Source organism: Galeopterus variegatus, unplaced genomic scaffold (assembly GCF_000696425.1).
Source record: "Galeopterus variegatus unplaced genomic scaffold, G_variegatus-3.0.2 Scaffold1916, whole genome shotgun sequence".
Taxonomy (NCBI): domain Eukaryota; kingdom Metazoa; phylum Chordata; class Mammalia; order Dermoptera; family Cynocephalidae; genus Galeopterus; species Galeopterus variegatus.
Window position 1 is genome coordinate 234,852 of NW_007728027.1, and position 26,935 is coordinate 261,786.

The following is a 26,935-nucleotide window of genomic DNA, read 5'->3' on the forward strand; positions in this document are numbered from 1 at the left end:
GTGGAGATGAGAGATGGCTTTATGAAAAAAGTGACATCAAAACTGCATTATCAAAGATAAATAGAAATTAGCCCAAGAGATCTGAGTAACGCCATGTCAGAAGGGTTAAAGAAAGAAAGAATGCTGCTTTTCAGGAATTAAAATTCAGTACAGCTGGAGTTGTGAGTGGTGGTGTGAGATTTGAAGCTAGAGAGAACTATCAGATGATGAAGGCCATTGTAATTTCATGCTTTATCCTGAGGGCAACATTGAAGGATTTTAAGAAATGGAATTATACCCTTTAGAAAATTCAGTCTTTCTGAAAGGAGCAGTAAGACTGGAAGCAGGATTAATTGTGTAGGATTCTGAATCACTAATCCAGAAGAGAGGTGCTGGATGCCTGGGCCAGGGTACTGGGGCAGAGAGGATAGATGGATGAAAAACTACTTTGGAAGTTAAATGAACCACCTTGGTGATTGGCTGAGGGGTGGTGGGTGAGGAAGAAGTCAAAGATGTTAGATTTGGCTTAGGCAGTTTTGTGGTTCATTCACTGAGCTAAGGAAACAAGACGAGTGGAGATATGGGTGGGGGCAAAATGATGAGCTCAATTTTAGATAGATTGAATTAGAAGTTCATATCAGATCTCCAAGTGGTAATATCTAACAGGCAGAAGTTCCGGGTCTATCTGGTAAAGGCCAATAATTCTTAAATTTTCATCCATCTAGTATACCAGAAGTATATGATACACTCTTTACAATAACATCAAACACTTAGGCCAAGATTTTGGGAGACAGGTAAGTGGGGAAGAATAAGACCTTGTAGAAGATAAAGGAGCCCCAAGAGATGTTAGTAGCCTGTCTTGAGAATCTTTAATAGAGATGATAATTGAAGTCATGGAAGTAATGTAATGTTTTTCTCTACTAGCATAAATTTATATTTGTATAGCACTCTGCAGAATATTAGAAATATGGTAAGTGCCCATGCTCATTGATCTGTTAATAGTAACCTGAACCACAAATAAGTATTTAAAATTTTCTCTTAAGCATTATATCTTTCATGTTTGTGTCTCTCCTTCCTCTTACCACAAATTTGTATTATTTATTATTAAATGTTAATACCATCCATATGAAATTAGCCTGAAATAATCTGAGAGTGTTTAAACCAAGTGATAATCATTGAATTTATATTGTGAAGTGGAAATAATTATAAGAAGGTGCCGTATTGTCCATTATATCCTAAGACAGTGGTTCTCAAACTCAGAATCACCTGGGAGCCATTAAAACATAGTTTGCCATCCCCTGCTTCCTCCGTCACCCCTACCAGAGTTCCTGATTCAGTAGGTCTGGAGTGGGGCCTATTGAGTTTTCAATTTAACAAGTTTGCTGATACTGCTGGTCTGGGGATCACACACTGAGAACCACTGCATTAAGATACTGAGAGAAAAACAGAAAGGAGCTGAGGAGTGGTTTTGAGATATATTAGAACTTGCAAAGAGAAATTAAAGAACCCCCCATCCGAAAGAGTTTTCAAACAGTGTTCTTCTTTTCCCTGCCTAGCTTAAAGTTTTGCCTTTAATTGTAATTTCAGCAGAAAATGTGAATATATTTTAAATCTGTTTTTTCTTAAATTATTTGTTTTACTGTGGAAGAGTATGTGATTTTTTTTCATCTTGAAAGATATTTTTAATAATATAGTTCTTTTCTTTCTCGGTTCTTTCCAACTCCTACAACTCAAAAACAAGTAAGTTTTTTCTTTAATTACTAAAAGCACATGTTCATTGGGAAAAAATTCACACAATGCAGAGATATGTAAAGTAAAAGGTAAAAACCCCTCCATGTCCTTCTTCTTTACTACCTAAATCATTCCTTCTTAAAGATGTTCAGGAGCAACATAACTGGTTATTTGAAATTTGGAAAAAAATGTATGTAACGTAGTATTTATCTTCATCTTAAAACAAAATTCCCAATTCCAAAGAAGGCAATTTGGAAAATCTATCCAATTTTTTTTGTGTATTTATATATAACTTCTAATTGATTTAGACTCAACTAGAAAACTTTAATTGTATTAATACCAATTTATATATGGAGCTATCAGTGGTATTTATTAAGTGCTGATTTCAGTCTTTGTCACCTGGCCACTCCATTTGAAAATGTTAGCCAGTTCACATTTCACTATACTTTGATATTTACATGTTTAAAAAGTTACTTAAGGTGTAATTGAAGTGATATGTACATAGCCATTTTTTGCTATTATTTCTGTATTGTTTCACATTTTGAGCAGCCCTGTATTAAACAAAACAGCTAAGTTAAAGCCAAATAATTTTCTAAAGTAAAAGAAGCTAAGGAAGCTTCCCCTTCTTAAGATTTCTGTATTTCTCTACCATTTACTGCAAGTTCTTATTTTCCACCAGTTATTAAAGGTTCTTGATTAGAGCACTCAGGAATACACAGGCTCTAATTTAAAATGATTGAGTTGGGCTGGCTGGTTAGCTCAGTTGGTTAGTGTGGTGCTGTTAACACCAAGGTCTAGTGTTCAAGTGTTCAATCCCTGTACAGGCCAGCCACCAAAAGAAAAAAAGGAAGAGAGAGAATGTGTTTTAGAAGGATAGTTTCAGTTAAAGAATTCATTATTTCCATTAAGTGTTATAAAGGTGGTTAAACTTCCAGGGCATACCAAAAAATTTTTTCCCCTCATAATAAGTAAGTATAGAACTCAACTACCATTTACTTATAATATTATAAATTTAAAAGTATATAACTTTTAAATAAATTTGTAATTCCAGTGTGGAATTTTACAGACATCTTTCTCCCTTCTGGGATAACTGGGAAACTTATTCCCAACTGCCCCCTGTCAATGGAGTAGAGACATTTGGTGTCACATTTTGGTGACGGCTTTAGTGGTATGGGACAGAGACTTCAACAAGAGTTACCAGTAAATAGAAGAAAGCCACAGGTAATGGAGTGGGAGGCTGGGGTAAAGAAGCCTAAGGTGTCTCATGGTCTTCTGTTTTGATGCTTGTGTTTTGATAGCTGGAGGCTATGTGATGGGGAGAGGTAAGGGTGGAGATTGTGGGAGAGTGGGGAAATTGTGTAGAACTTGTAAGTAGTGGGGGGAAAGATCTACAGATACTTTGTTCTCCCTCAACTTTTTACTCTTAGGAGAGCCTTGGACTTTCTCATACATACAATTCCAGGGTTACTTTGTTGATCCACTTTGCTTCATGACCATCTGTGTCTTTTGAGTCAACAACTGTTGGACAGATTTTTATTCGCTTTTTTCCTGTTGCTCTGTATATTTTATTTTTAGGAATCCTCCAAGTAGTAGTAGAATTTAGTCATATCCTCCCTACACTGGTGTTAATACATGACAAACATTTGCCGTTATGTTACAAACAGATTTTACAAACATTTTTGGTTGTATAAATCACGTACAGAAGTAGATATACCCGTGTAGCTACCACTCAAGTCAAGAAAGAGAACATTCAAACATAACATACAAGGGGACTTCAGAAAGTTCATGAAAAAATTGAATTAAAAGATAAAAATATAAACTTTATTTCTCAACATAAGCTCCATCAAGTTCAAGACACTTTTGTAAACAATGGTAACAGCCATTTAGTCCATCCCTAAAGAACTAAGGGTCCTGGGAATTTAACCATGTCAATAGTCTTTTTCACATTCTTAACTAAAGAAAAATAGGTACCCTTTAAAGATTTTTAAGATTAGAAAATAAAAAGTCAAAAGGAGCCAAATCAGGACCTTAAGGTGGATGCCTCATGATTTCCCATCAAAGCTGTCACAAAACTGTCCTTGTTTGATGAGAAGAACCAGTCTGGAGCATTGTGGTGAACTACTCTCTGGTGAAGCTTTACCGGACATTTTCCTGATAAAGTCTTGGCTAACTTTCTCCAAACACTCTCATAATAAGCAGATATTATTCTTTGGTCCTCCAGGAAATCAGCAAGCAAAATGCTTTGAGCATCCCAAAAAACTGTTCCCTTGACCTTTGCTTTTGACCTAGTCCACTTTTGCTTTGACTTGACCACTTCCACCTCTTGATAGCCATAGCTTTGATGGGGCTTTGTCTTCAGGATCATGCTGGTAAAGCCATATTTCATCTCCTGTTTCATCTTTCATTTCTCATTTAATCTTTGAAGAAATATTTCAGGATCCGGATGCTACTTGTGTAAAATTTCCATTGAAAGCCCTGCTCTTGTCTGTAGCTGATCTGGGCACAACAGTTTTGGTATCCATCCAGCAGAGTTTGCTCAACTTTCATTTTTCAGTCATAATTGTGTAAGCTGAACCAATTGAGATGTCTGTGGTGTTGGCTATTGTTTCTGCTGTTAATCATTGATCCTCTTCAGTTAGAGCATGAATAATATTAATTTTCTCCTTGCAAATTGATTTGGATGGTCTGCTGCTGCAGGCTTCCTCTTTAACATTGTTTCATCCCTTCTTAAAATGAGTTATCCATTTTAAACTGCTGATTTCTGTGGGGCATTGTCCCCATAAACTTTTTGTAAAACATCAGTAATTTCGCCATTCTTCCACCCATGCTTCACCATAAATTTGATGTTTACTCTTGCTTCAATTTTAGCAGAATTCATGTTGCTCTGATATGGGCTCTTTTTAAAGTGATGTCTTATCTTTCTTAGTGCCTCAAACTAGATCCCATTCAAACATTTTATAACAAGTTAGTATGAGTTTATTTTGGTGCAAACAGTTTTTGAAATCCATTCATAGTTTTTCAATAATATGCATTTCCCATGAACATTTTGAAGACCCCTCACATGTGGACATTTTTTGAGCTTATGAATTATATAAACACCTAAGTGTTTAAGCTGTGAAGTGAAGGAGAACCAGCGTAGAATTAGGACATTTTTACTCAATTATCTTACCTGCACAGCAACAAATAACAATAAAATCTTCCATATTTGTTTTTAGGCAGTGCAAAAATGGGACAAGAAAGCCTAGGGAACCTTTTACAAGCTTTTGAAAAATAGTTTTAATGATAGGCTTTCCCTCCAGGTCAGTTTCACATGCCCTTCCCCTTGTCCTGTTTAGATATTTTTCTTCCTTGTTGTACGGATCCAACTCTTTCACTCATCTTCTGTTACTGATCTATAAGCTAGAAAAACATATGTATGGACTTGTAATATGATGTGCTCCTTTGAGTAAGAGGAAGGAAAGTGGGGTATGTGAAACAAAACAAAAGGATATTCTGTTTACCATTAGACTTTATTTATGCCCATCTCCTACTGAACAGTAACTTAATTTTTTTTCTCCTGAAAAGACCTATTTCATTTCTCATTAAAATTAATATTTGTCTTTTCTGTTATTAGACTTGCCTATGAGCCCTTAGGGTAGTGGGGAGATATGAATCAGTTTTCTCAAATTGTTTACTATCTAGTTTCTTAATGATTTCGCAGTTATAGAACAATAACAGCAAGATGATAGGCACATTTTTTCTATACCTGTATTGTACTGTCCCTAACATGGTTTCTTTCTTTTTTTTTTTTAAATGCCCTCTACCACTAGTCAACACTTTGCTGAAGTTGGTAGACTTGTGTGGTGGCACACTTTTATTGTGGGATGCCTTGTAGCCTAAGAGAGAAATATCTTTGAAAGCAGCATGAATAAGAGGTATGTATTGTATACCTGCTGCTGGTTCAGATGTGCCTTGTTTCATTGCTTCTTACTCTTGAGGCATCATGTGATATAGTAGAGGACACAATATTTTAGTAGGAAGTTGTTTTCTTACCCTGAATAATGTGGAGACCTTATATATGTATATGTCTTTTTTCTTTTGTCTCCATTTCTTCACATGTCTGTTGAGTGTCCAGTATATGTGCATAAACCCTAGCCTGTTCTTAGTTTGGATCTTTGGCCTTGGAAAACCTAATTGCTTTTTGCCAGATACCCTTTATGATATTCTTTTTTCTAGCCTTAGTATATAAATTTATATTATCTCTTTTTTTGTTTGAGGCCCCAAGGAGCAAAAGTTTTTATGTTCTAGTGCAGTTTCCTAATGCTTCAACTTTCAAAACCCCTTTTCCTCAATTATCTGCTTGTGATCTGTGAAAGCCTTCTTAAATACCGTCATGTAGAATCAGGACTGTACCCACTTACTGTAAATACAACTAACAGGGTAAATTCAGGCAATAGAATTCCTCCAGAGGGAAAGCCCTGTGAAATCCCAGAAATTACAAAGCATTTGTCAATGAAAGCAGGGGAAGCTGGAGAGCAGTGTGAGGTTAGAAGGACTGAGTAAAACTAGGTTTAGGGGTTTGGATTTTTAAATGTAATGGAAAGTTATTGAAAGGTGTATTAGTACGTTTTGTGTTGCTATAACAACACCTGAAACTGGGTGATTTATAAAGAAAAATGACATTTATTGCTTACAGTTTCTGAGGCTGGGAAGTCCAAAGACCATCTGGTGGTGGTGACAATGACCCAGAGGCCTCACATTGCAAGGTGGTAGGAGCAGAGAGAGAGAAGACAGACTCTCCTCTCCTTTTAAAGCCCTCCGAACCATGCCCCTGACCACCATTTTTAATCCATTCACTACAGCGTGGTCCTACAATCCACCTCTTCAAGGCTCCACCTTCCAATTACCAAACTAGGATTGCCCACCCTCTTAACAGTCACAGTGGGGGCTAAGTTTCTAATACATAAAACTTGGGGGACACAGTTCAAGCCTCAGTGAGTTTTGGGGGAACATAATTCAATCTACTACAAAAGGTGATATAGTTTCTGCTTTAAAGCAAGAGAAAGATAATCAGATTTAGCAAAAGAGCACTCTAGTCTGCTATAGAGAACAGCTTAAAGGAAGCCCAGAGTAAAATTTTCCCCGTTTGGGACATTTTGCAGAAGTTCAGACTAGAGCAGAATTGGCTTTTAAGACAGTGTTAATATAGAGAGAAGTAGAAACAAAGACAAATTTCAGAACTAAATATGACAGTATTTGGTGATGAATTGGGTGTTGGAAGGGTGAATGAGAAGAAAGGTCAAAACTCAATCCCAGATTTCTGGCTCAAGTCACTGGGTTGATAGAGATGCTCGTTACTCTGATAAGGAAAAATGGAAGAAAGCCTGGTTTTGATTTTCTGTTTTGTTTTTAGTTTCTTTGTTTTTGTTGTGGAAGCACTCATGAGTTTGGTGTTGGATGTCTTAGGCTTAAAATGCTTATGAGACTGTCAGGAGTACATTAGAAGGATGCAGATGTGCTTAGGATTCCAGGGCTAAGAGGAAGGTTATTGAATGTGCTAGCATTGTGTAGGAGGAATTTGGCAGTGAGCCTGCATAATGCAGATCTAAATATAAGACGATCACCCATTTTGCCTATAAGAAAACTATGTAAGGTTTTTTGGTCAGCTTCAATACATTATACTTCTAAAGCTGTAACAAAATTAGTCAAATGTCTATTTATATGAAGTTAATTTAATTACACATACATATTTTAAAATAATGTAATATGTTACTTTACAGGGATTTATTTTTTTCTCTTATTTCATGATATAGTTTTACTCAAAGGCTTCTTACAAATTATTGACATCAGTGTCTTCATCATTACCAGTCAATATCCCCTTTGATCATGTAACATTGTATTTCAGAGCACATTATGTTCATTTTGGTCTGAGCTGTGTGACATATAGGACTTCCCCAGGAATTTAATCCCAAACTACAAGTACCTTTTCATGTAACTGTAATAACATTAACACAGCAGTTGGCATTTTAAATTTGTTCTCAAGGTATATTTTAATGATTACCTTGTAACTATTTTATTGTATAGCTTTGTTTTCAACAATTTCCAGCATTTACAATGGTGAGGTCATACCCCCAATTCGATAATTACCATATCTCTGTTAAATTCCTTTATGCACCTTTTTAAAAAACAAGAACCAATTCTGTCAAGTGACTTTTATAAGTATCCAAAACAAGCATTGGTAAGAGTTTTTTTCATCTTAATTTTTTTCCCCCAAAACAATTCTGTCCTAATCATCGAACGTCTCCTTTTCATAGAAATTTAGTATGTTGTCATTGGACTTTGTTTCTTATAGCATAGTCTTTCACTTGAAAATCGTATAGATTGGCAATGTCTTCTCATCCCATTACACATAGATAATTTTAGTTATTTCTTATAGTCTTGCAGGTAATGACTTTTTTTTGGAGGGGGTAGGGGGCTCTGTGTGTGTGTGTGTGTGCACAAAAAAACCCAGGGCAATTGGAGGAATGGTTTATTATCTAAAAAACATTGTAAGGCTCATTGTTGAATGCAAAAAAAATCAACCTCATTTTAAGATAGTAAATTTCCACTGTGAATTTTTAGCCTATTTCCTTGCCAGTATTTGTCAGGGGAACTGGATTTATTAATATACTTTTTTCCATTACTGTGTAGAAAGGATGTATGTTTCCATTTAAGTGACAAAAGTATTTACAGCCTAGGTACTGGAAAGTATCTGGAGAGGGAAAAAACCTAATTGTAAATATTGCCACTTTTGAAGTCTCTTGTGCTGTAGAAACTTTGGAATAAGAGTGGTAAATCAGGATGTTCTTCCTTTGGCACTTTCTTTTAATATACTGCATTCCTTTGCTTAATCCTGTTAAATGATATAAGCAGAGAAATAAAGTTAAGAGAATATTTTATTTGGTTGTGGCTTTTAGTGCCTAAAACCTTTTTTTCTTGAATTACCCCAAGTTTACTTACCTCCTATATTTAAGATATAGTAATAGAAGAGTGACTTTAAATATTAATTAGGTATGATGTATAAATCATATAATTATGATCTGGTTAGATCTGAGAAATTTCTTAAAGTGGTTAATGTTCTAATTCATTTCTTTCTTGTGCCTGCTATTATGAAAAACTTTTGCATTATTAATTTTAGCTTATGAAATTGTTCTGAAAAATTATTTGAAAATTTTTCTGTGTATCTTTGCCTGTTTTCCTCTTAGGATTATGGGGACAGAGATGTGATGGAAATATGTGAAGTCATCCCTTAGAGATCATTTAAGGCACATGCTGTATGATGATGGATTACTTATCTAAAAAATGGGAGTGAAAATGCTCACTAGAAAAATACTAATAAAAATTGGACAAGCAGAAACTGGAGACCTGTTTATGTTCAATCCCATATTTATTATATAGACTAACCAATGAATATTAGAATATGGACATACCTCAGAGATTGCAGGTTTGGTTCCACACCACCTCAGTAGAGGAAATATCCCAATAAAGCAGGTCACACAAATTTTTTAGTTTCCTCATACATATAAAAATTATATTTATACTACACTGTAGTCTATTAAGTGTGCAATAGCGTTACTTCTAAAAAATAGTGTTCATACATTAATGAAAAAAATACTTTATTGTTAAAATATGCTAGCGATTATCTGAGCCTTGAGTGAGTTGTTATCTTTTTGCTCATGGAGGGTCTTGACTTCATGTTGGTGGCTGCTAAGTGATCAGAATGGTGATTGCTGAAGGCTGGGGTGGCTATGGCAATTTTGTAAAAGAAGACAACAATGAAGTATGCTGCACCAGTTGACTCTTCCTTTCATGAAAGATTTCTCTGCAGCATGCAATGCCGTTTGATAGTATTTTACCCACAGTAGAACTTCTTTCAAAATTGGAATCTGTCTTCTCAAACCCTGCTGCTGTCCTTTATCAACTCAGATTATGTAATATTCTAAATCCCTTGTTGTCATTTTTTTGTCAAATTAATATTCTTTTAATTGAATATAATTAATCATAATAAATGCAATTTTAAAAAATTTAAAATATTTTTTTCAACTTTATTTTTGTGGAGTACACTGTGTTGTTTCAATAAGTGCATGTACCACACAATGATTCACTCAGGGTGGATAGCATAGTTTTGTATGCATTGGTCCACGACTTCTCTCCCCTTCACCACCGTTATTCTACTCTACTACAAGAACCACTTTTTTTTCCCTTTAGATTCCACATATGAGTGAGATCATGTAGTATTTGTCTTTCTGTGCCTGAGTTAACATGATGGTTTATGGTTCCATTCATGTTGCTGTAAATGATAGGATATAATTTCTTTTTAGAGCTCAGTATTATTCCATTGTGTATATATACCACAGTTTTTTAATCCATTCATCCACTGATGGACATTTAGGTTGATTCCATCTCTTGGCTATTGTGAATAGTGTTGCAGTGAACGTGAGAGTATAGGTGTCTTTTTGATTTCATTTCCTTTGGGTAGTGGGATACCCTGTGGGATAGCTGGGTTGTAAGGTAGATCTATTTTTAGTTCTCTGAGGAACCTCTGTACTGTTTTCCACAATGGCAGTACCAATTTATGTTCCCACCAAAAAAGAATCCTTGCCAGCATTTGTTCTTTTCTGTCTTGTTGATAATAGCCATTCTAACTGGGGTGAGATCATTGTGGTTTTAATTTGCATTTCCCCGATCATTAGTGATTTTGAGCATTTTTTCATGTGTTTATTAGACATTCCTATGTCTTCTTTTAAGAAAGGTCTATCAGGTCCTTTGCCCATTTTTGAATTGGGTTATTTGTTTTTTTGCTGTTGAGTTGTTTGAGTTACTTATATATTCTGGATATTAGTTCCTTGTCTGATGTGTAGTTTGGAAACACTTCCTCCCATTTTGTAGGTTGTCTCTTCACTTTGTTGATAGTGTCCTTTGCTGTGCAGAGGCTCTTAAGTTTGATGTAGTTCCATTTGTGTATTTTTGTACTACTTGTCTGTGCCTTTGTGGTCTTGTTCAAAAAAGCACTGCCGACTCCCATTTTGTGTAGCATTTCCCCTATTTTTGAGGGGGGAGAGGGGCTGGCCTGTACGAAAACCAAACCCATGACAATCCCCTGTGTTTTCTTCTAGTAGTTTCATAGTTTCCAGTCTTAAATTTAGGTATTTCATCCATTTTGAGTTGATTTATTTTGTGTATGATGAGACATAGGGGTCTAATTCAATCTTCTGCATGTGGGTATCCAGTTTTGCCACTACCATTTATTGAAGAGGCTGTCCTTTCCCTATTGTATATTCTTGGCACCTTTGGTGAAAATCAGCTGGCTTTGTAATTGCCTCGGTTTATTTCTGTATTCTCTGTTCTCTTCTGTTGATCTATTTGTCTATTTATATACCAGTACCATGCAGTTTTGGTTACTGTATAGGATTATACTATATTTTGAAGTCAGGAAGTGTGATGCCTCCAATTTTGTTCTTTTGGTTCAAGATTGCTTTAGCTATACGGGGCTTTTTGAGGTTCTGTACAAATTTTAAGATTTTTTCTATTTTTCTGAAGAATGTCATTAGTATTTTGATAGAGATTGTGTTGATTTCGATAGTAGATTGCTTTGGATAAAATGGACATTTTAATGATGTTAATTCTTCCAACCCACAAACATGGGATCTCTTTCCGTTTATTTGTGTCCTCTTCAGTTTTTTTCACCAGTGTTTTATGGTTTTCATTGCAGAGGTCTTTCACGTCTTTGGTTAAATTTACTCTTAGTATTTCATTTTTTGCTAGCTACTGTGAATGTGATTAATGTTCTTGATCTCTTCAGCTCTTTTGTTGGTGGTGTATAAGAAGGCTATTGATTTTTGTTTGTCGATTTTGTGTCCTGTCACTATACTGAATTGACTTACTAGTTCCAGTAATCTTTTGGTAGTCTTCAAGGTTTTCTATGTATAGTAACATGTCATCTGCAAATAGGGATAGTTTGGCTTCCTCCTTTTCAATTTGGATGCCCTTTATTGCTTTCTCTTGCTTTATTGTCCTGGCTAGAACTTTTAGTATTATGTTGAATAAGAGTGGGGAGAGTGGGCCTCCTTGTCATGTTCCAGATCTTAGAGGAAAAGCCTCTACTTTTTGTCCATTGAGTATGATACCAGCTTTGGGTTTGATGTATATGGCTTTTATTGTGTTGAGGTATGTTCCTTCTAAACCTAGTTTGTTGAATGCTTTTCCCCTATTTTTGAGGAGAGAGAGGGGCTGGCCTGTACGAAGAGGAATTGGGTTTTATCAAATGTTTTTTCTGCATCTATTGAAATGATTGTATGGGTTTTTTCCTTCATTCTGTTGATGTGATGTATTATGTTTATTGATTTGAGTATGTTGAACCATCATTGCATTCCTGGGATGAATCCCACTTTTTAACTTGTTGCTGGATTCTGTCTGGTAGTGTTTATGGAGGATCTTTGCATCTGTGTTCATTAAGGATATTGATCTATAGTTTCTTTTTTTGTTGTATCTTTTTCTGGTTTTGGTATAAAGTTAACGTTTACCTCATAGAACAAGTTTGGAAGTATTCTCTCTTCTTCAGTTTTTTGGATGAGTTTGAGAAGAATTGGTATTAGTTCTTTACGTGTTTGGTAGAATTAGGCAGTAAAGCCATCTGGTCCTGGGGTTTTCTTTGTTAGCAGACTTTTTTTTACTACCTCAATCTCATTACTTGTTATTGGTCTGTTTAGGTTTTCTAGTTCTTCATGATTCACTCTCGGTAAGTTGTATAAGTCCAGGGATTTATCCATTCTCTGTAGGTTTTCCAGTTTGTTAGTATATAGTTGCTTGTAGTAGTCTCACAATCCTTTGTATTTCTGTGGTATCTGTTGTAATGTGTCCTTTTTCATTTCTGATTTTATTTGTCTTCTCTCTTTTTCTTCATTAGTCTAGCTAAAGGTTTATCAATTTTTCTTTTTCACAAAAACTTTTTCAACAATTTTTTTTTAAACTACATTTATTTCTGTTCTGATCTTTGTTATTTCTCTTCATCTTCTGATTTTGGTTTCAGTTTGTTCTTGTTTCTCTAGTTCTTTGAGGTGTAATGTTAGATTGTTTATCAGAAATCTTTCTTCTTTCCTTTTGTAGGTGTTTATTGCTATAAACTTCTCTCATAACTGCTTTTGCTGTATCCCATAGGTTCTGGTATGTTGTGTTTTCATTTTTGATCGTTTCCAGGAATTTTTAAAATTCCTTTTTGATTTCCCTTTTTTTTTCTATTACTGTATCATTATACAATGTAATCATTTTTTGTGTTCTTACCAATTTCTCAATACCAGCCCCCCACCACCGACTCTGCCCTTTCCCACCTTTGTGGCCTCAGTTCCACAGTCTCCTTTTGAAAGTTCAACAAATTATGATTGTTGCATCTTTCTGTTTTTCTTTTTCTTAAGCTCCCACTTATGCGTGAGAACATGTGGTATTTCTCTGTGCCTGGCTTATTTCACTTTACATAATTTTCTCTAAGTTCATCCCTTTTGTTGTGAATGGCAGAATTTCATTCCTTTTTATGGCAGAGTAGTATTCCATTGTATATATATACCACATTTTCCTTATCTAGTCATCTGTTGATGGACATTTAGGTTAGTTCCAACTTGGCTATTGTAAATTGAGCTGAGATAAACATGGGAGTGTAGGTATCCCTTTAACATGATTATTACCATTCTTTTGGGTATATACCCAGCTGTGGGGTTGCTGGATCATATGGCAGTTCTATTTGTATTTGTTTGAGGAACCTCCATACTATTTTCCATAATGGCTGTACTAATTTACAGTCTCACCAACAATATAGGAGAATTCCCCTTTCTTTGCATCCTCACCAGCATATGTTATTCTCTTTTTTATAATGGCTGGTCTAACTCGCAAGTGATGATATCTCACTGTGGTGGTTTTCATTTGGATTTTCCTGATGCTGAGTGATATTGAGCATTTTTTCATGTGTCTGTTGGCCATTTGTATGTCTTCCTTTGATAAATGCCTATTTAGCCCATTTGCCCATTTTTTAATCAGGTTATTTGTCTTTTTATGTTAAGTTGGTTGAGTTCCTTGTATATTCTGGATACTAACCTTTTGTTGGATGCATAATTTGCGAATATTTTCTCCCACTCTGTAGGTTGTGTTTTTGCTCTGTTAATTGTTTCTTTTGCTGTTTATTTTTTCTTCTGTTGCCTGTGCTTTTGGGGTCTTACTCTTGATGTCTGCCCAGTCCTTCTTCCTGAAGTGTTTCCTCTATGTTTCCTTTTAGGAGTTTTATAGTTTTGGGTCTTATGTATAAGTCTGTAATTTCGAGTTGGTTTTGATATATGTCGTGATTTCTTCTTTTACCCATTCATTGTTTAGTATTATGTTGTTTAATTTCCATGTAGTTGTACAGTTTGTAGCATCCTTTTTGTTATTGATTTCTAGTTTTATTCCATTGCGTCAGACAAGGTAGTTGTTCCAATTTCAGTGTTTTAAAATTTGTTGAGACTTGTTTTGTGACCTAACATATGGTCTGTTCTTCAGAATTGTCCACATACTGCTGAGAAGAATGTGTGTTCTGTATCTCTTGAATGAAACATTTTATATATGTGTGTTAGATCCAATTGGCCTAGTGTTGAGATCAATTCTGATGTTTTCTGGTTAATTTTCTGTTTGGATGATCTGTCCTTGGCTGAAAGTGGCATGTCAAAGTCCCCAACTATTATCACGTTTGAGTCTGTTTCTCCTGTTAGATCTAATAGTGATTGCTTTGTGTAACTTGTTGCTTCAGAGTTGTGTGCATATATATAGCATTGTTGTATCCTCTTGTTGAATGATCCCTTTATCATTACATAATGACCTTCCGTATCTTTTAAAATTTTCTTGAAGTCATTTTTTTTTTCCCCTTTTTGTTTTTTTTCGTGACCGGTAATGGGATCGCAACCCTCGGTGTTGCGCCCACCCGTACCGCAACCGGCAACGGGATTGCAACCCTCGGTGTCATGCCCGCACCGCGCTCAACCAGTGAGCAGACTGGTCTACTATATGGGATCCGAACCCTCGGTGGGAGTGCCACACTCTACCGAGTGCGCCACCGGGCCAGCCCTTGAAGTCTATTTTTTACTTGTCTTGAAGTCTGTTTTATCTGATGTAAGTATAGCTATTCCTGTTCTTTTTTGGTTTCTATTTGTGTAAAGTATCTTTTTCTGTCTCTTCACTTTCAGTCAGTGTGTGTCTTTGTAGGCGAAGTGAGTTTCTTGTAGGCAGTGTATACTGCTGGTTCTTATTTTATAATTCATTGAGCCACTGTGTCTTATTTGCAACATTTAATCCATCTACATCTAGAATTATTATTGATACATAGGGCCTAGTTACTGTCATTTTGTTCCTTTTTTTCTGATTGTTTTGTTGATTCTTCCCCCCCACCCCTCTTTTTCTGATATCACTGTCTTTGTCCTTGAGTGGTTTTCTCTTGCAGTGTATTTTGATTTCTAACTTTTTTCGTATGTCTCTTAGAAGTTTTTGTGTTATGGTTACCATGAGGTTTACAAAAAAACATGTTATACCTATACCAGGTTATTTAAGACTAATAAGTTAACTTTGATATCTAAGAAAAAAGAAAAAAACAATGTGAAGTCTGTGCTTTGGTGTCATTCCCCCCAGTTTTTGACATTTTGTTGTTTCAAGTCACATCTTTTAATATTACCTTATATGGTTTTGAATATGTTATCATTTTATTAGATTTGTTCTTTAGTCTTCATAGTCGGGATGTAAGTGGTCTATTCAGCAGCCTTATGGCACTGGAATATTCTGAGGTTGTCGGTGCACTTACTTTAAATGAATTATGTACACTTTCAAATGTTTTCTTGCTGTTCCTTAGAGACATTGTCTTTCAGATTGATGAACTCCTTTAGCATTTCTTGTAAGGCAGGTCTAGTGTTGGTCAATTCCCTTAGCTTTTTTTTTGTCTGGGAGGGACTTTATTTCTCCTTTATTTTTGAATGCTAGTTTTGCTGGATGCATGATTCTTGGCTGACTGTTTTTTTTCTTCAGCACCCTAAATATATCATTCCATTGTCTTCTGGCCTGTAGGTTTTCTATTGAGAAATCTGCTGAGAGATGTATTGAAGCTCCATTGAATGTTATGTTTTTTTTTTCTCTTCCTGCTTTCACTTTCTTTGCCTTTGGTTTTTAATAATTTGATTATGATGTGCCTTGGAGTGTTCCTCCTTGGATTGAATTTACCTGGATGCTGTCATCTTTTTCCATACTTGGGAAGGTTTCAGCCATTATGTCCTCAGATATACTTTCTACACCTCTTCCTTTTTACTCTTCATCAGATATGCCAATTATGCAGAGATTATTTTGCTTAAGGGAGTCCCATATTTGCTGTACTTCTGTTTCATTTTTTCTTATTCTTTTTCTTTTTGCTCATCTGCTTTGATAATTTCATATGTTTTGTCTTCCAGCTCACTGATTCTTTTCTCAGGTCAATAAAGTCTGCTGTTGGAGCTTTCTTTCGAGTTTTTCAGTTAAGATAATGTATTCTTTATTTCTAGAATTTCTATTCTTTTTTTTTTTAATAGATTCAATTCCTTTGTCAAGCTTCTCTTTCTGCTCCTGGATTATTTCCTTGTGACTCCCTGACTAAAACATCCTTAAGAGAGTTAGTCTGAATTCTCTTTCAGACCTTTCATAAATCTGCTGCTCCTCAGGATCCATTGCTGGTGCTTTCTTTGTTTCTTTTGATTGTGTCATATTTCTTTGTTCTTTCTCTGTGTTTATGTCTTTACATTGATGCTTAGCCATTTGAGGAGACTGCTACTTCTTTTAGGTTTTATAGGTGTGGTAGACCTTTACTGGTTAATATCAGTACTTTGTCTGTTGTTTTTGATTTTGTTTTTAATTCTGTGTTTGATTATTAGCTGCTGCCTCCACTTAAACTTTGCACTGGAACTAATTTGTTGTCCTTTGGTTAATTCCCAAATTGGGGGAACTTCCTGGGGAGACCAGCATTTGATCCAAGCAGTTGAGCTAAATTGCTGCTTTGCTGCTGATTCTCTGGGGAAGGCTTTTTGTGTGTATCATATTTTAATCATTAGCCTTTTAATCACTTCTGGGTCTTGTGAGATCAGATACACCTGGGCTGTGTGGAAATTCTGGTTCAGGAGAGTCTTTCCAGCAAATTGAGCCTCCTTCATTTCTGTCTCTCTGATCAGTCTCCACTGAGTGGACCGTTGCTGATTGTAAGGCAGATCAGCTGCAAACTCAGTACCCCAGTGTTCCACTGATGCCTTATCCTCCCTCCCTCCCCCCATTCCAAATGCTTCTTGTGGGGTGGGCTATGTGGCAGTCCCTCGCTATGACTCACCAACCTCTGTGTGGTTCCTTTTTTCAGTTGGCTGTGGCCCTTTGCTGCTATGCGGGTCCACAGGAACCCTGTCAGTGATCTCGCTGGCTTGGGGGCTTGTGTGGTATGCTCCAAGGCCCTGTTCTCCCCTGCAAACTCCCCGCAACTTCCTGTAAAAGGCTCAGCTGCAGCTTTTGCTGACTTCTGTTCCGTGTGCTGCAACTTCTTCCTGTCCCTCACCAGGCCAGCCCTGAAGTGGCTGGGGCTTGAAATGGTCAGAGCAGTTCCTTCTCCCTCTTCACGAACTCTGTGGGTCTCTCCTCCTCCCCCTAGTTCCAGTGGCCCTGCGTTGGCAGTCTTTGCTTTTTATGGTTGTAAATTGGTGGGTTGTGGGGGAGAGTGATGCTGTGGACTGTCTATTCTGCCATCTTGATGTCTTTACCAGGAATAGATTCTATCTCAAGAAATCACTTTCTCTGATGATCCAGAAGAAGCAACTCCTCATCAGTTAAAGTTTTATCATGAAATTGCAGCAATTCAGTCACATCTTCAGGTTCCACTTCTAATTCCAGTTCTCCTGCTGTTTCTGCCACATCTGTAGTTACTTCCTCCACTGAAGTCTTTAACCTGTCAAAGTCATCCATGAGGGTTGGAATCAACTTCTTCCAAGTTCTTGTTAATGTTGATATTTTGACGTCCTCCCGTGAATCACAAATGTTTCTAATGACATCTAGAATGGGGAAGGAATTCCAGAAGATTTTCAACTTATTTTGCCCAGATCCATCAGTAGAATCACCATCTATAGCAGGCATAGCCTTAGGAAATGTATTTCTTAAATAATAAGGCTTGAAAGTCAAAATTACTCCTTGGTCCATGGGCTACAGAATTGATATTGTGTTAGCAGGCATGAAGACAACATTAATCTCATTGTACTTCTCCATCAGAGTTCTTGGGTGACTAGGTGCATTGTCAATGAGCAATAATATTTTGAAAGGAATCTTTTTTTCTGAGCAGTGGGTCTCAACAGTGGGCTTAAAATATTCAGTAAACCATGCTGAAAACAGATGTGCTGTCATCCAGGCTTTGTTGTTCCATTTATAGAACACAGGCAGAGTAGATTTAACCTAATTTAAGGGCACTAGGATCTTGAATGGTAAAGGAGCATTAGCTTTGAAGACACCGGCAGCATTAGCCCCAAACAAGAGAGCCTGTCCTGGGAAGGTTTGAAGCCAGGCATTGACTTCTTTTCTCTAGCTGTGAAAATTCTAGACGGCATCTTCTTCCAATAGAAGGCTGTTTTATCTACAATTGAAAATCTGTTTAGTGTAGCCACCTTTATTGATGGTCTTAGCGAGATCTGGATAACTTGCCGCAGCTTCTACATCAGCACTTGCTGCTTCACCTGGCACTTGTATGTTGCAGAGATGGCTTCTTTCCTTCAACCTCATGAACCAACCTCTACTAGCTTCCAGCTTTTCTTCTGCAGCTTCTTCACCTCTCTCAGCTTTTTGAGAATTGAAGAGATTTAAGGGCCTTGCATTAAATTAGAGTTAGGTTTTGGCTTAAGAGAATATTGTGGCCGGTTTGATCTTCTGTCCAAACCACTAAAACTTTCTTCATAGCAGCAATAAGCCTGTTTCACTTTTTTGTCATGTGTGTGTTCACTGGTGCAGCACTTTTCATTTCCTTCAAGAACTTTTTGCATTCACAGCGTGTCTGTTTGGTGCAAGAGGCTGAGCTTTTGGCCTGCCTCAGCTTTTGACATGCTTTCCTCACTAAGTTTAATCATTTGTAGCCTTTGAAATAATGTGAGAGATGTGCACCTCTTTTACTTGAGCACTAGGAGGCTATTGTAGGGTTATTAACTGGCCTAATTTCTATACTATGTCTCAGGGAGTAGGGAGGCTCAAGGAGAGGGAGAGAGATAGGAGATGGCTGATCAGTGGACAAATGTTGTCATTTGTCCATTAAGTTTGCCGTCTTATGTGGGCGTGGTTTGTGGCGCCCCAAAATAATTACAATAGTAACATTAAGATCACTGATCACGGATCACCATGACATATATAATAATAATGAAAAAAAATGAAATATTGTGAGAATTACCAAAATATGACACAGAGACACAATATAAACACATGGTGTTGGAAAAATTGTGCTGGTAAACTTGCTTGAGGCAGGATTCCCACAAACCCTCAAGTTTTAAAAAACACGGTATCTGCAAATTGCAGTAAAACTAGGTATGCCTGTATTTCATTTCTTTGTGCATTTGGAGAATGAAAATTTTACTTTATCTAAGGGTATTTAGTTTTCTGAACACCTGCGGTTTAAGTTCATAATGATAATGAGAGAAATAGTTTTAAGCCAGCATGGTTTTTAAATCAAGCGAATAAACAGATTAATTTATTTGTTTTTTCTTTAGTGTTTAGTTTTCAAAAGCAAGGGAAAATCACTTTGCATGAAATTCACATACTCTATAGCTATATACTTTTATATACCTAGAAAATGTCTTAAAACCCATACCTTTAGGGAATAGTAAGACAAGATTAAAGAATTATAGTTTTATTCATGTTTATTTGACTGAAAAAAGTTCACTGGAAACTACTTGGAATTGGTTTAAATGATCAAATGGTCTGTATTTGCTGAGTACAGTTTTTTATGCCCTCACCTATTTAATTGCATGTATGTAACGTCATTTATCACATACTTGAAGAACAAAACAGGCAAATGTTTAGAAAGGTCTGTGTTCTTTTTGTAGAGCATTTGTAACTTGTGTCTACGGTAATAACGTGATAATGTAATATATCAAAGGAGTGTATAAATAAGAAAAGTAAAAGTGTGACAAGTAAAAGTGAAGAAAGTGTTTAGGTTACTAATAATTCTTTCCTTTTGGTTTTATTTTCTCTCTGCTATCTTTTATTCTTGATGTTAAACTCTCTCTGGAATTTCTAAAATGAGTGTTTCAGAAATAGATTTTCAACACAGCCACCTTCAGTTCTATTTTCTGGCTCATGGCTAGTGTAATCAATTGCAATATCTATTATCTACAACTCAGCTGTCTGTACTTGTAATTTTAAAAAGAAGTAAAAATAAAATTGTGAAAAGAAACAAGGGAGGGCAGTTCTCAAGCTTTTGGGATCATTAATTTCCTTAATTATGTATTGAGTGTTCACATTATGCATAATGTTTCCCTGTAGGATATTTAAAAAATAAACGTAACACATGGTCTCTGCTTCAATTCCTTAAAATGTTAGGGAAAGCAGGCATGAAAAGTTAAAGGACATTAGGAGAAAGTAATATGGAAGGTGCCACATGAGTTGCATGCCAAAAGAGTAGAGCAGAGGTTTTATGCTACTAGAAATTCAAAGGACAGAGTGCTCAATTAAGTGGTTTAGAGAGTGGTCAGGGAAGGTTTCATAAAGGAAGTGTGGATTGAGATGAAAAGAAAAAGTGGGGAGCAAGAAGAGAGTAAGCAGATATATTGTAGTCAGGAACTATTATATTCAGGAGGTGTGAAGTCTTAACTGCCTGAAACCAGTGAAAGGAAGAGTAATGTGCTATAACTTTGGAAAGGTGGGTTTAATGGAGCCTGGTGAGGTTCTTGATAGCCTTCGAAAGTTCTTAAATTATGGAGAAAGAATGAAATTTAAGGGACTGAAATAGCAAGCACCCATTTTCCTCCTTGAAGCTCTCAGTAGTAAGGAAATATGAATAGTCAATAGGGTTCTATTTAGAATTGTGAAATGTAAACTTCATATAAAAATTAGGGTTCCTTTAGGAGAAACAGCTATCCTAATGCAATCAATGAAAAATGAGTTACCTTGAAAATTCCAAAGTCTTAAGTGATGATAAAATAAATCAAGTCCCCAGGGGCCAGCCATGAGAATTAGAGAATCATAATTTGCTAGTGTTGCCTTAGCAGAGTCCTGTGGACAGGATACTCTGACTTTAGATGGGTTCCAGTTAATGAGTCAGAAATACCCCTAAAATTGAAAAAGGCAGTACTCAGGATATTATAACTTGATTAAAACAAAAATAACCAACATCTAATTTTGTTTCTTAATTTCTTTGTCCTCCTCGCAGATTTCTACTCTGTAATGGGCTCCTGAGCTTTATAGCACAGCGTTTCTTAACTTTTTCCTTTGAGTTAGAGAACGCCTAACATTTATACATGCAACACTGTTTCCTGTGTGCATTCAAAGTTCTGTGCAATAGACTTTAAGCTTCCCTTGTTTCTGAGTTCTCAGATAGCCATTTTTTTTTTATCCCCAAGGCCTATCATGATGACCGACACATTTTCTGGGCTCACTTAATGTTGACTAAAATGAATGGACTTAACCACAGTGACCTACTCATGAGGAAGGGTTAAACTGGGTAATACATATGACCACTTATTCTGATCATTTCCTTCTTTTTAAATTAAATAGTATCCTGGTACAAGTCCACCTCCTATTTATTGATGCTCACAGTGAGCCAGTCTTCAGAAGTCTGTTCATTGGACCACACCAAGATGTTAGGTTTTGCCTGGTAAATCAGTAATTATTATTATTATTATTATTATTAAAGCTCCTGAGTTGTGTTTTTTCTGCAGGGCTGACATATATAGACTAGCATGGAGTTCAGCTAATTCTTTCAGGGACTCTGGATTGCTGTGTCTTTCTGGATAATATGAACTGTCACTTCTCAGCCTGTAAACCATAGTTTGCAGGGTTAAGAACTGAGTGAGATCTCAGATTATATGGTTTCCTCTGGCTACCTTCAGTTCTTCCACATTGTATCCAACATCAGATTTGAATGGTTGGGTATGGGAGGGCTATTAGAAGATGACGTTCTGGGAAGAATTCTGATAAAATCTTACTCATAACTCCAACATGTAACATATAAAAGAAAAACTGGGCTGTTTTCATTAAGAAATAGAGAAAATAATACCTAGTTCTTGTCTTGTATTTAAAGAGATAATGTAAATAAGTTTATCATTAAACACAAAGTTTGTTCTCCTTCCCTTTCTTCCTCTAAATCTTTTTCATTTTATTCCAGGTTTACAGCTCTCTCTTGATTGTTTCCATTTTAAATATCTAATAACAGTTTAAAGCACTTAATTCAGGAAGATTGTGTATTATAAAAAAAACAGGGTCTATAGAATTGTGTGAATAAAAAGTGAAATGAAGGCTTAATACTCAAAATTTTGTGTTGCTGAAGGTTGTAGTAAGAATACTGTATATGAAAGAAATCTTTTTTAAAGGCTTCCTTTTACAGTGTTACATGTACACATTTGCAGAGAATGTTTTTATAATACAACAGAGGAAAAGAATTTATAATTTCTTTATGTTTGTTTTTTTAAAAATACCTGTTCTGTGTGCCAGGAAAGTATAAGCCTCTTTTAGCTTTTTGTTTTCCCTGTTATTTGGGGGCACTTTTCTCAAACTGCTTGATGAGTGGTAATCGAGGTGTATCCCTTTGATGAGTGCTTTTTTGAACCTGAGTGATTTGAAGATAATTACATAACTTCTCTTTTTACTGATCCAGAATATGGCATGGATATTCCCTTTCCACTCTTCTTATTCAATTCCCTGGAGTCAGCATCTCCAATTCAAAGCCAGTTTGCATTCCTTTCTACTCTGGGCTGTGGTCATTTTCCCCTTCTCTGAAGTTGGAATCTGTGCCTCACCTCCTCTGGCACTTACTAGACACTCCAGGGTGAGCGTGGTTCTCTCTCTCTAATGGAATTACTTCATAATTAACATTCATACTACATAGTAATACATGATCACACCCAGATATCTATTAGGAAAATTCATAGTCAGTATTTTGAGGAAATACACAGTACTCAGTAATTCTACTGATTTCTTGTGAAAGTTTTGGGGTTTTTTTAGAAGATAAGGGATTGATGCTTAGAGGTGATGTGAGTAGAGAAGGCAGCTTCCTGAGTGGATTGTTCCTAAACAATATTACAATAGGCCTTGGAAACTGTAGCCCAGCAGGCTTTTGTCTTTTTGAACTAATTGAGATCAATTGTTGATAGCTGTTAGAATGCTGCTGTGTTAAGAAGGAACCTCAGGTCCTACAAACTTTGATGGTTTAGTGAGTGGTGAATTGCTCTGCAGTGGGAAGGGGAAATGTTTATATTCCCCCTACACATCTGCCATCCCTGAGTCCAACCTTCATTTTACATACCTAAAGAAAGGAATCCACTTCAGTAGGGTCACACAGTAGTGGCTGAAATTTAGTGCAAAATTTTGGTTTTCTAATTCTTTTTCTAGGGTGTTTCTCACTGAACTGAATGAGGTAGATTGTGTATGTGTTTCTTTAGAAATTTTTTAGTTCTCGTATAAAGGAAATATGACAAAAAATAATCCTCTTGCAATAAGGTATTATGCGCAGATGAGAATGTGTCACAGTGATATCTACTAGTTATTATTTTGTCTATCTGGTGATTTAATTCTCCAGAACTTGATCACATTTGAATGTATAGACAAAAGGTTTGACTTTTCAAAGGGGGATCGTAATACAAATTGTGTTGGCCTTGGGAACTACTTTACAGAACATTTTAAAAATTAATTATGCGTGTTAACACAATATGAGAAACATGCATGGTATGTCCGTTGTAGGAATGATGTAAGTTCTCTAGAGGCAGGAGTTATAAGTTATTCAGTTAGTTTTAAATTCAAATAGTATAATTTAGTATATTTTTACTTTTTTAAAAGTCAGGTTTACGAAGGTATAGTTTACATATAACAAAACTCCTTTTAAGTTGCAGTTTTGACAAACGTACACAGTTGTGTAACCACTACCATGCTCAAGAAGTTGAACGTTTCTGTCACCCCAAAATGTTCCCTTTGTACCTTTGCCAGGCAACCACAGATTGAATAATTTTGCCTTTCCAAAAAGTTACATAAATGAAGTCATATGATATGTAGGCTTTTGAGTGTGGCTTATTTCTCTTAGCAAAATGTTTTTGAGATTTATCCATGTTGTTGTATGTATCTGTAGTTTGTTCCTTTAGTAAAAAGTAAGCTGGGTATTATTCTATTGAATAAGTGTTCCACAATTTGTTGATCCATTTAATAGTTGATGGACATTTGAGTTGTTTTGCAGTTTGGTGCTATTATGAATAAAACTACCATATGTATTTACATACAAGTCTTCGTACTTGTTTTGGTCTTGGGTAAATACCTAGGATTGGGATTGCTTAGTCGTGTTTGTAAAAACTGACAGCATGTTTTCCAAGATGGATGTGCCATTTTTTATTCTTACTAGTGATATATGGGAGTTTCTGTTGTTTCTCATCCTTGTCAGCACTTGGTATTGTCAGTCTTTTTAATTTTACTTTTAATTAAAATCTCATTGTGATTTTAATTTGCATTTCCCTAATGCCGAATGATATTGAGCATGCTTTCAGATACTCACACGCCATCTTTAGGTATTCTTCAGTGAAGTTCTGTTCAAAATTTTCTCTATTTTAAAATGAAGTATTTGTCTTATTGAGTTTTAGAGTTCTTTTTATACTCTAGATTCAAGTTCTTTACCAGATATATGTTCTGTAAATATTTTCTCACAGACTGTGGTGCATCTTTTCTTTTTCTTGATGGTGTCTTTAGAAGGGCAGAGATTTCTCATTGTTAGCACTTCCATATCTTTATATTTGTAGCTAAAAAATTAAAACAAGACTACTAAAATAAATCAAAGAATGTTAAAATATCTCTTTCCTATCTAATTCATTCCTCTTGTATTTAAACACACTAGTAATCTAGTGAAAGAGAAATTTGTAATGTTATATGGAAAGGTAAAATTTTTGCTTTAAGAAATATATTTTGTTTCTTTGTGTTTCAGAACTAAAATTTCTCTTCATGTTCAACAGGATATTTACGAAAGAAAAAGAATTACCTGTTGAAATACTCCAGTTTTAACCCTGTTTGCTCTTCTTTTATTGTAGTGTTATCCAAGATAAATTCTGTGGGATTATAAACATCTCAGTGGAGGGTCTACATGATGTCATGACGGAAGATCCTGAAACAGGAACTTATAAAGAGTAGGTGGATCATTTAATTAATCACAGTTGGATTGGGGAGATAATTAAATACATGCTTTCTGATTTTTGTTCACTCTCACCATATAAGCACAGTTTGGAAACTTTGTAATTTTGTTTTTTATACAGAAAATTTTTTATTCATTATTTTGCTTATAATATTTATTGTTTGATCTTGGAATCAGCTTTATTATGTTTCAATGATATTCTGAATTAGACTTCTTTGATCTAATCATCATTTTATGGTTTGACATTAGTTTTCTTAAAAAAAATTGCAAATGTATTTTAGCATATCAATTTCTTTTTTTGTCTTTTTTTCGTGTCCGGCAACGGATCGCAACCCTCAGTGTCGCGCCCGTACCGGACCGGGACCGGCAACGGGATCACAACCCTTGGCGTCGCCCCTGCACCTCGCTCAGCCAGTGAGCGGGAACCGGTCTGTATGTGGGATCCGAACCCTCGGCGGGAGCGCCGCCACACTCCCAAGCGGCGCACTGTAGCAGTGCGCCACCGGGCCGGCCCCTCAATTTCTTTTATAAGATATGTTGAGCATGTTCTTTTTTTCGACTTACAAAGTTCTCCTACCCTTCAGGCAAATTATAGGGGAAACGGGATGAGTCGCTTTAAACTTGCCTGGTTAAAGCATCACTAGTGGCTTTAAGATATTAGGGGATCATGCGGTAATTGACTAGTTCCAAAAGAGAATAGTTAGAATTATATTTTTTGGGAGAATAGTTAAAATCATATTATCAGGAATACTAATCATCTCATATTTATACAACTATTAATTTGAAATTTTCTTTTTTTTTGGTAATCATTGTATTCTTTTGTGGTTAGTAGAATTTCCATACCTTTTCTCTTGTTATTATTAAGGACATGTTTCAAATAATGATGAGCAAGGCTTCGTGAGATTCTAGACCTCTTGAGTTCTCACTAATAATATATTGAGCCTGCATTCTCAGCTCTTTATAAAGCCATCTATAGCAAATGGGAAAGAATGCCATATTTTGCAAGATAATAATATGCAAGATCATATTTGGTTGAAAAATATGGAATGCAGATATATATTGTTGACTCTTATTTTATATAAACAATGTGTCTGACATATAACTTAGCTTTTAAGAAAATAGGAGTTCATCTGAGGTGGAAACATCAAACTTTTTGTGACCACAAACCAAAAATAAGAAACTATTTATGCACGTAGGCAGTTTTTAAAAAAGGTTAACATAAGGGTTTATGGTAGATGACTGTAAATAGTGTGTTTTTATATATAATCTGTGACATAGTTGACAACTTTTTGTGAAATATTTAGGATATGTTCAGATGTTCCTTGTCTCCTTTGGAGTATATAATTCAGTTAGGGAGGGCATGTCTGACAGCACAATGAAACACTAGTAATGAGTAAAGCAATTATATGTTTTGTGCAGAGCACACAAAATAGAATTCTACATTGTGCTTTAATAGAAAGTCAGAGAAAGAAAAGGCACTGTGTTTTGCCATCTTCAGAAAGGGATAAGATGGGGCCGGCCCGGTGGCGCACTGCTACAGTGCGCTGATTGGGAAGCGCGGCGGCGCTCCCGCTGAGGGTTCGGATCCCACATGCAGACCGGTTCCCGCTCACTGGCTGAGCAAGGCGTGGGAACAACACCGAGGGTTGCGATCCCGTTGCCGGTCCCGGTCCGGTACGGGCGCGACACTGAGGGTTGCGATCCATTGCCGGACACGGAAAAAGAAAAAAAAAAAAAAAAAAGAAAAAAGAAATATAGAACAAAATCCAGACTTTACAATGTCTCACAAGAAGTTTCAAAATAGTGAATATACCTTTGGGGAAAAAGCGAACAAGAAAGGGACTAGTC

At 36.0% G+C, this 26,935-nt stretch overlaps 1 protein-coding gene across 2 annotated transcripts in view; it reads left to right on the forward strand.

Moving 5' to 3' along the window:
• Nucleotides 1–26,935, forward strand: part of IPO11 (importin 11) — a 251,868-nt gene that overhangs the window by 184,986 nt on the left and 39,947 nt on the right. For both annotated transcript variants that reach the window (XM_008579583.1, XM_008579584.1), the window contains exon 28: nt 24,987–25,082. In XM_008579583.1, the coding sequence (XP_008577805.1) occupies nt 24,987–25,082 (96 nt within the window). The remainder of the gene's footprint in view (nt 1–24,986; nt 25,083–26,935) is intronic.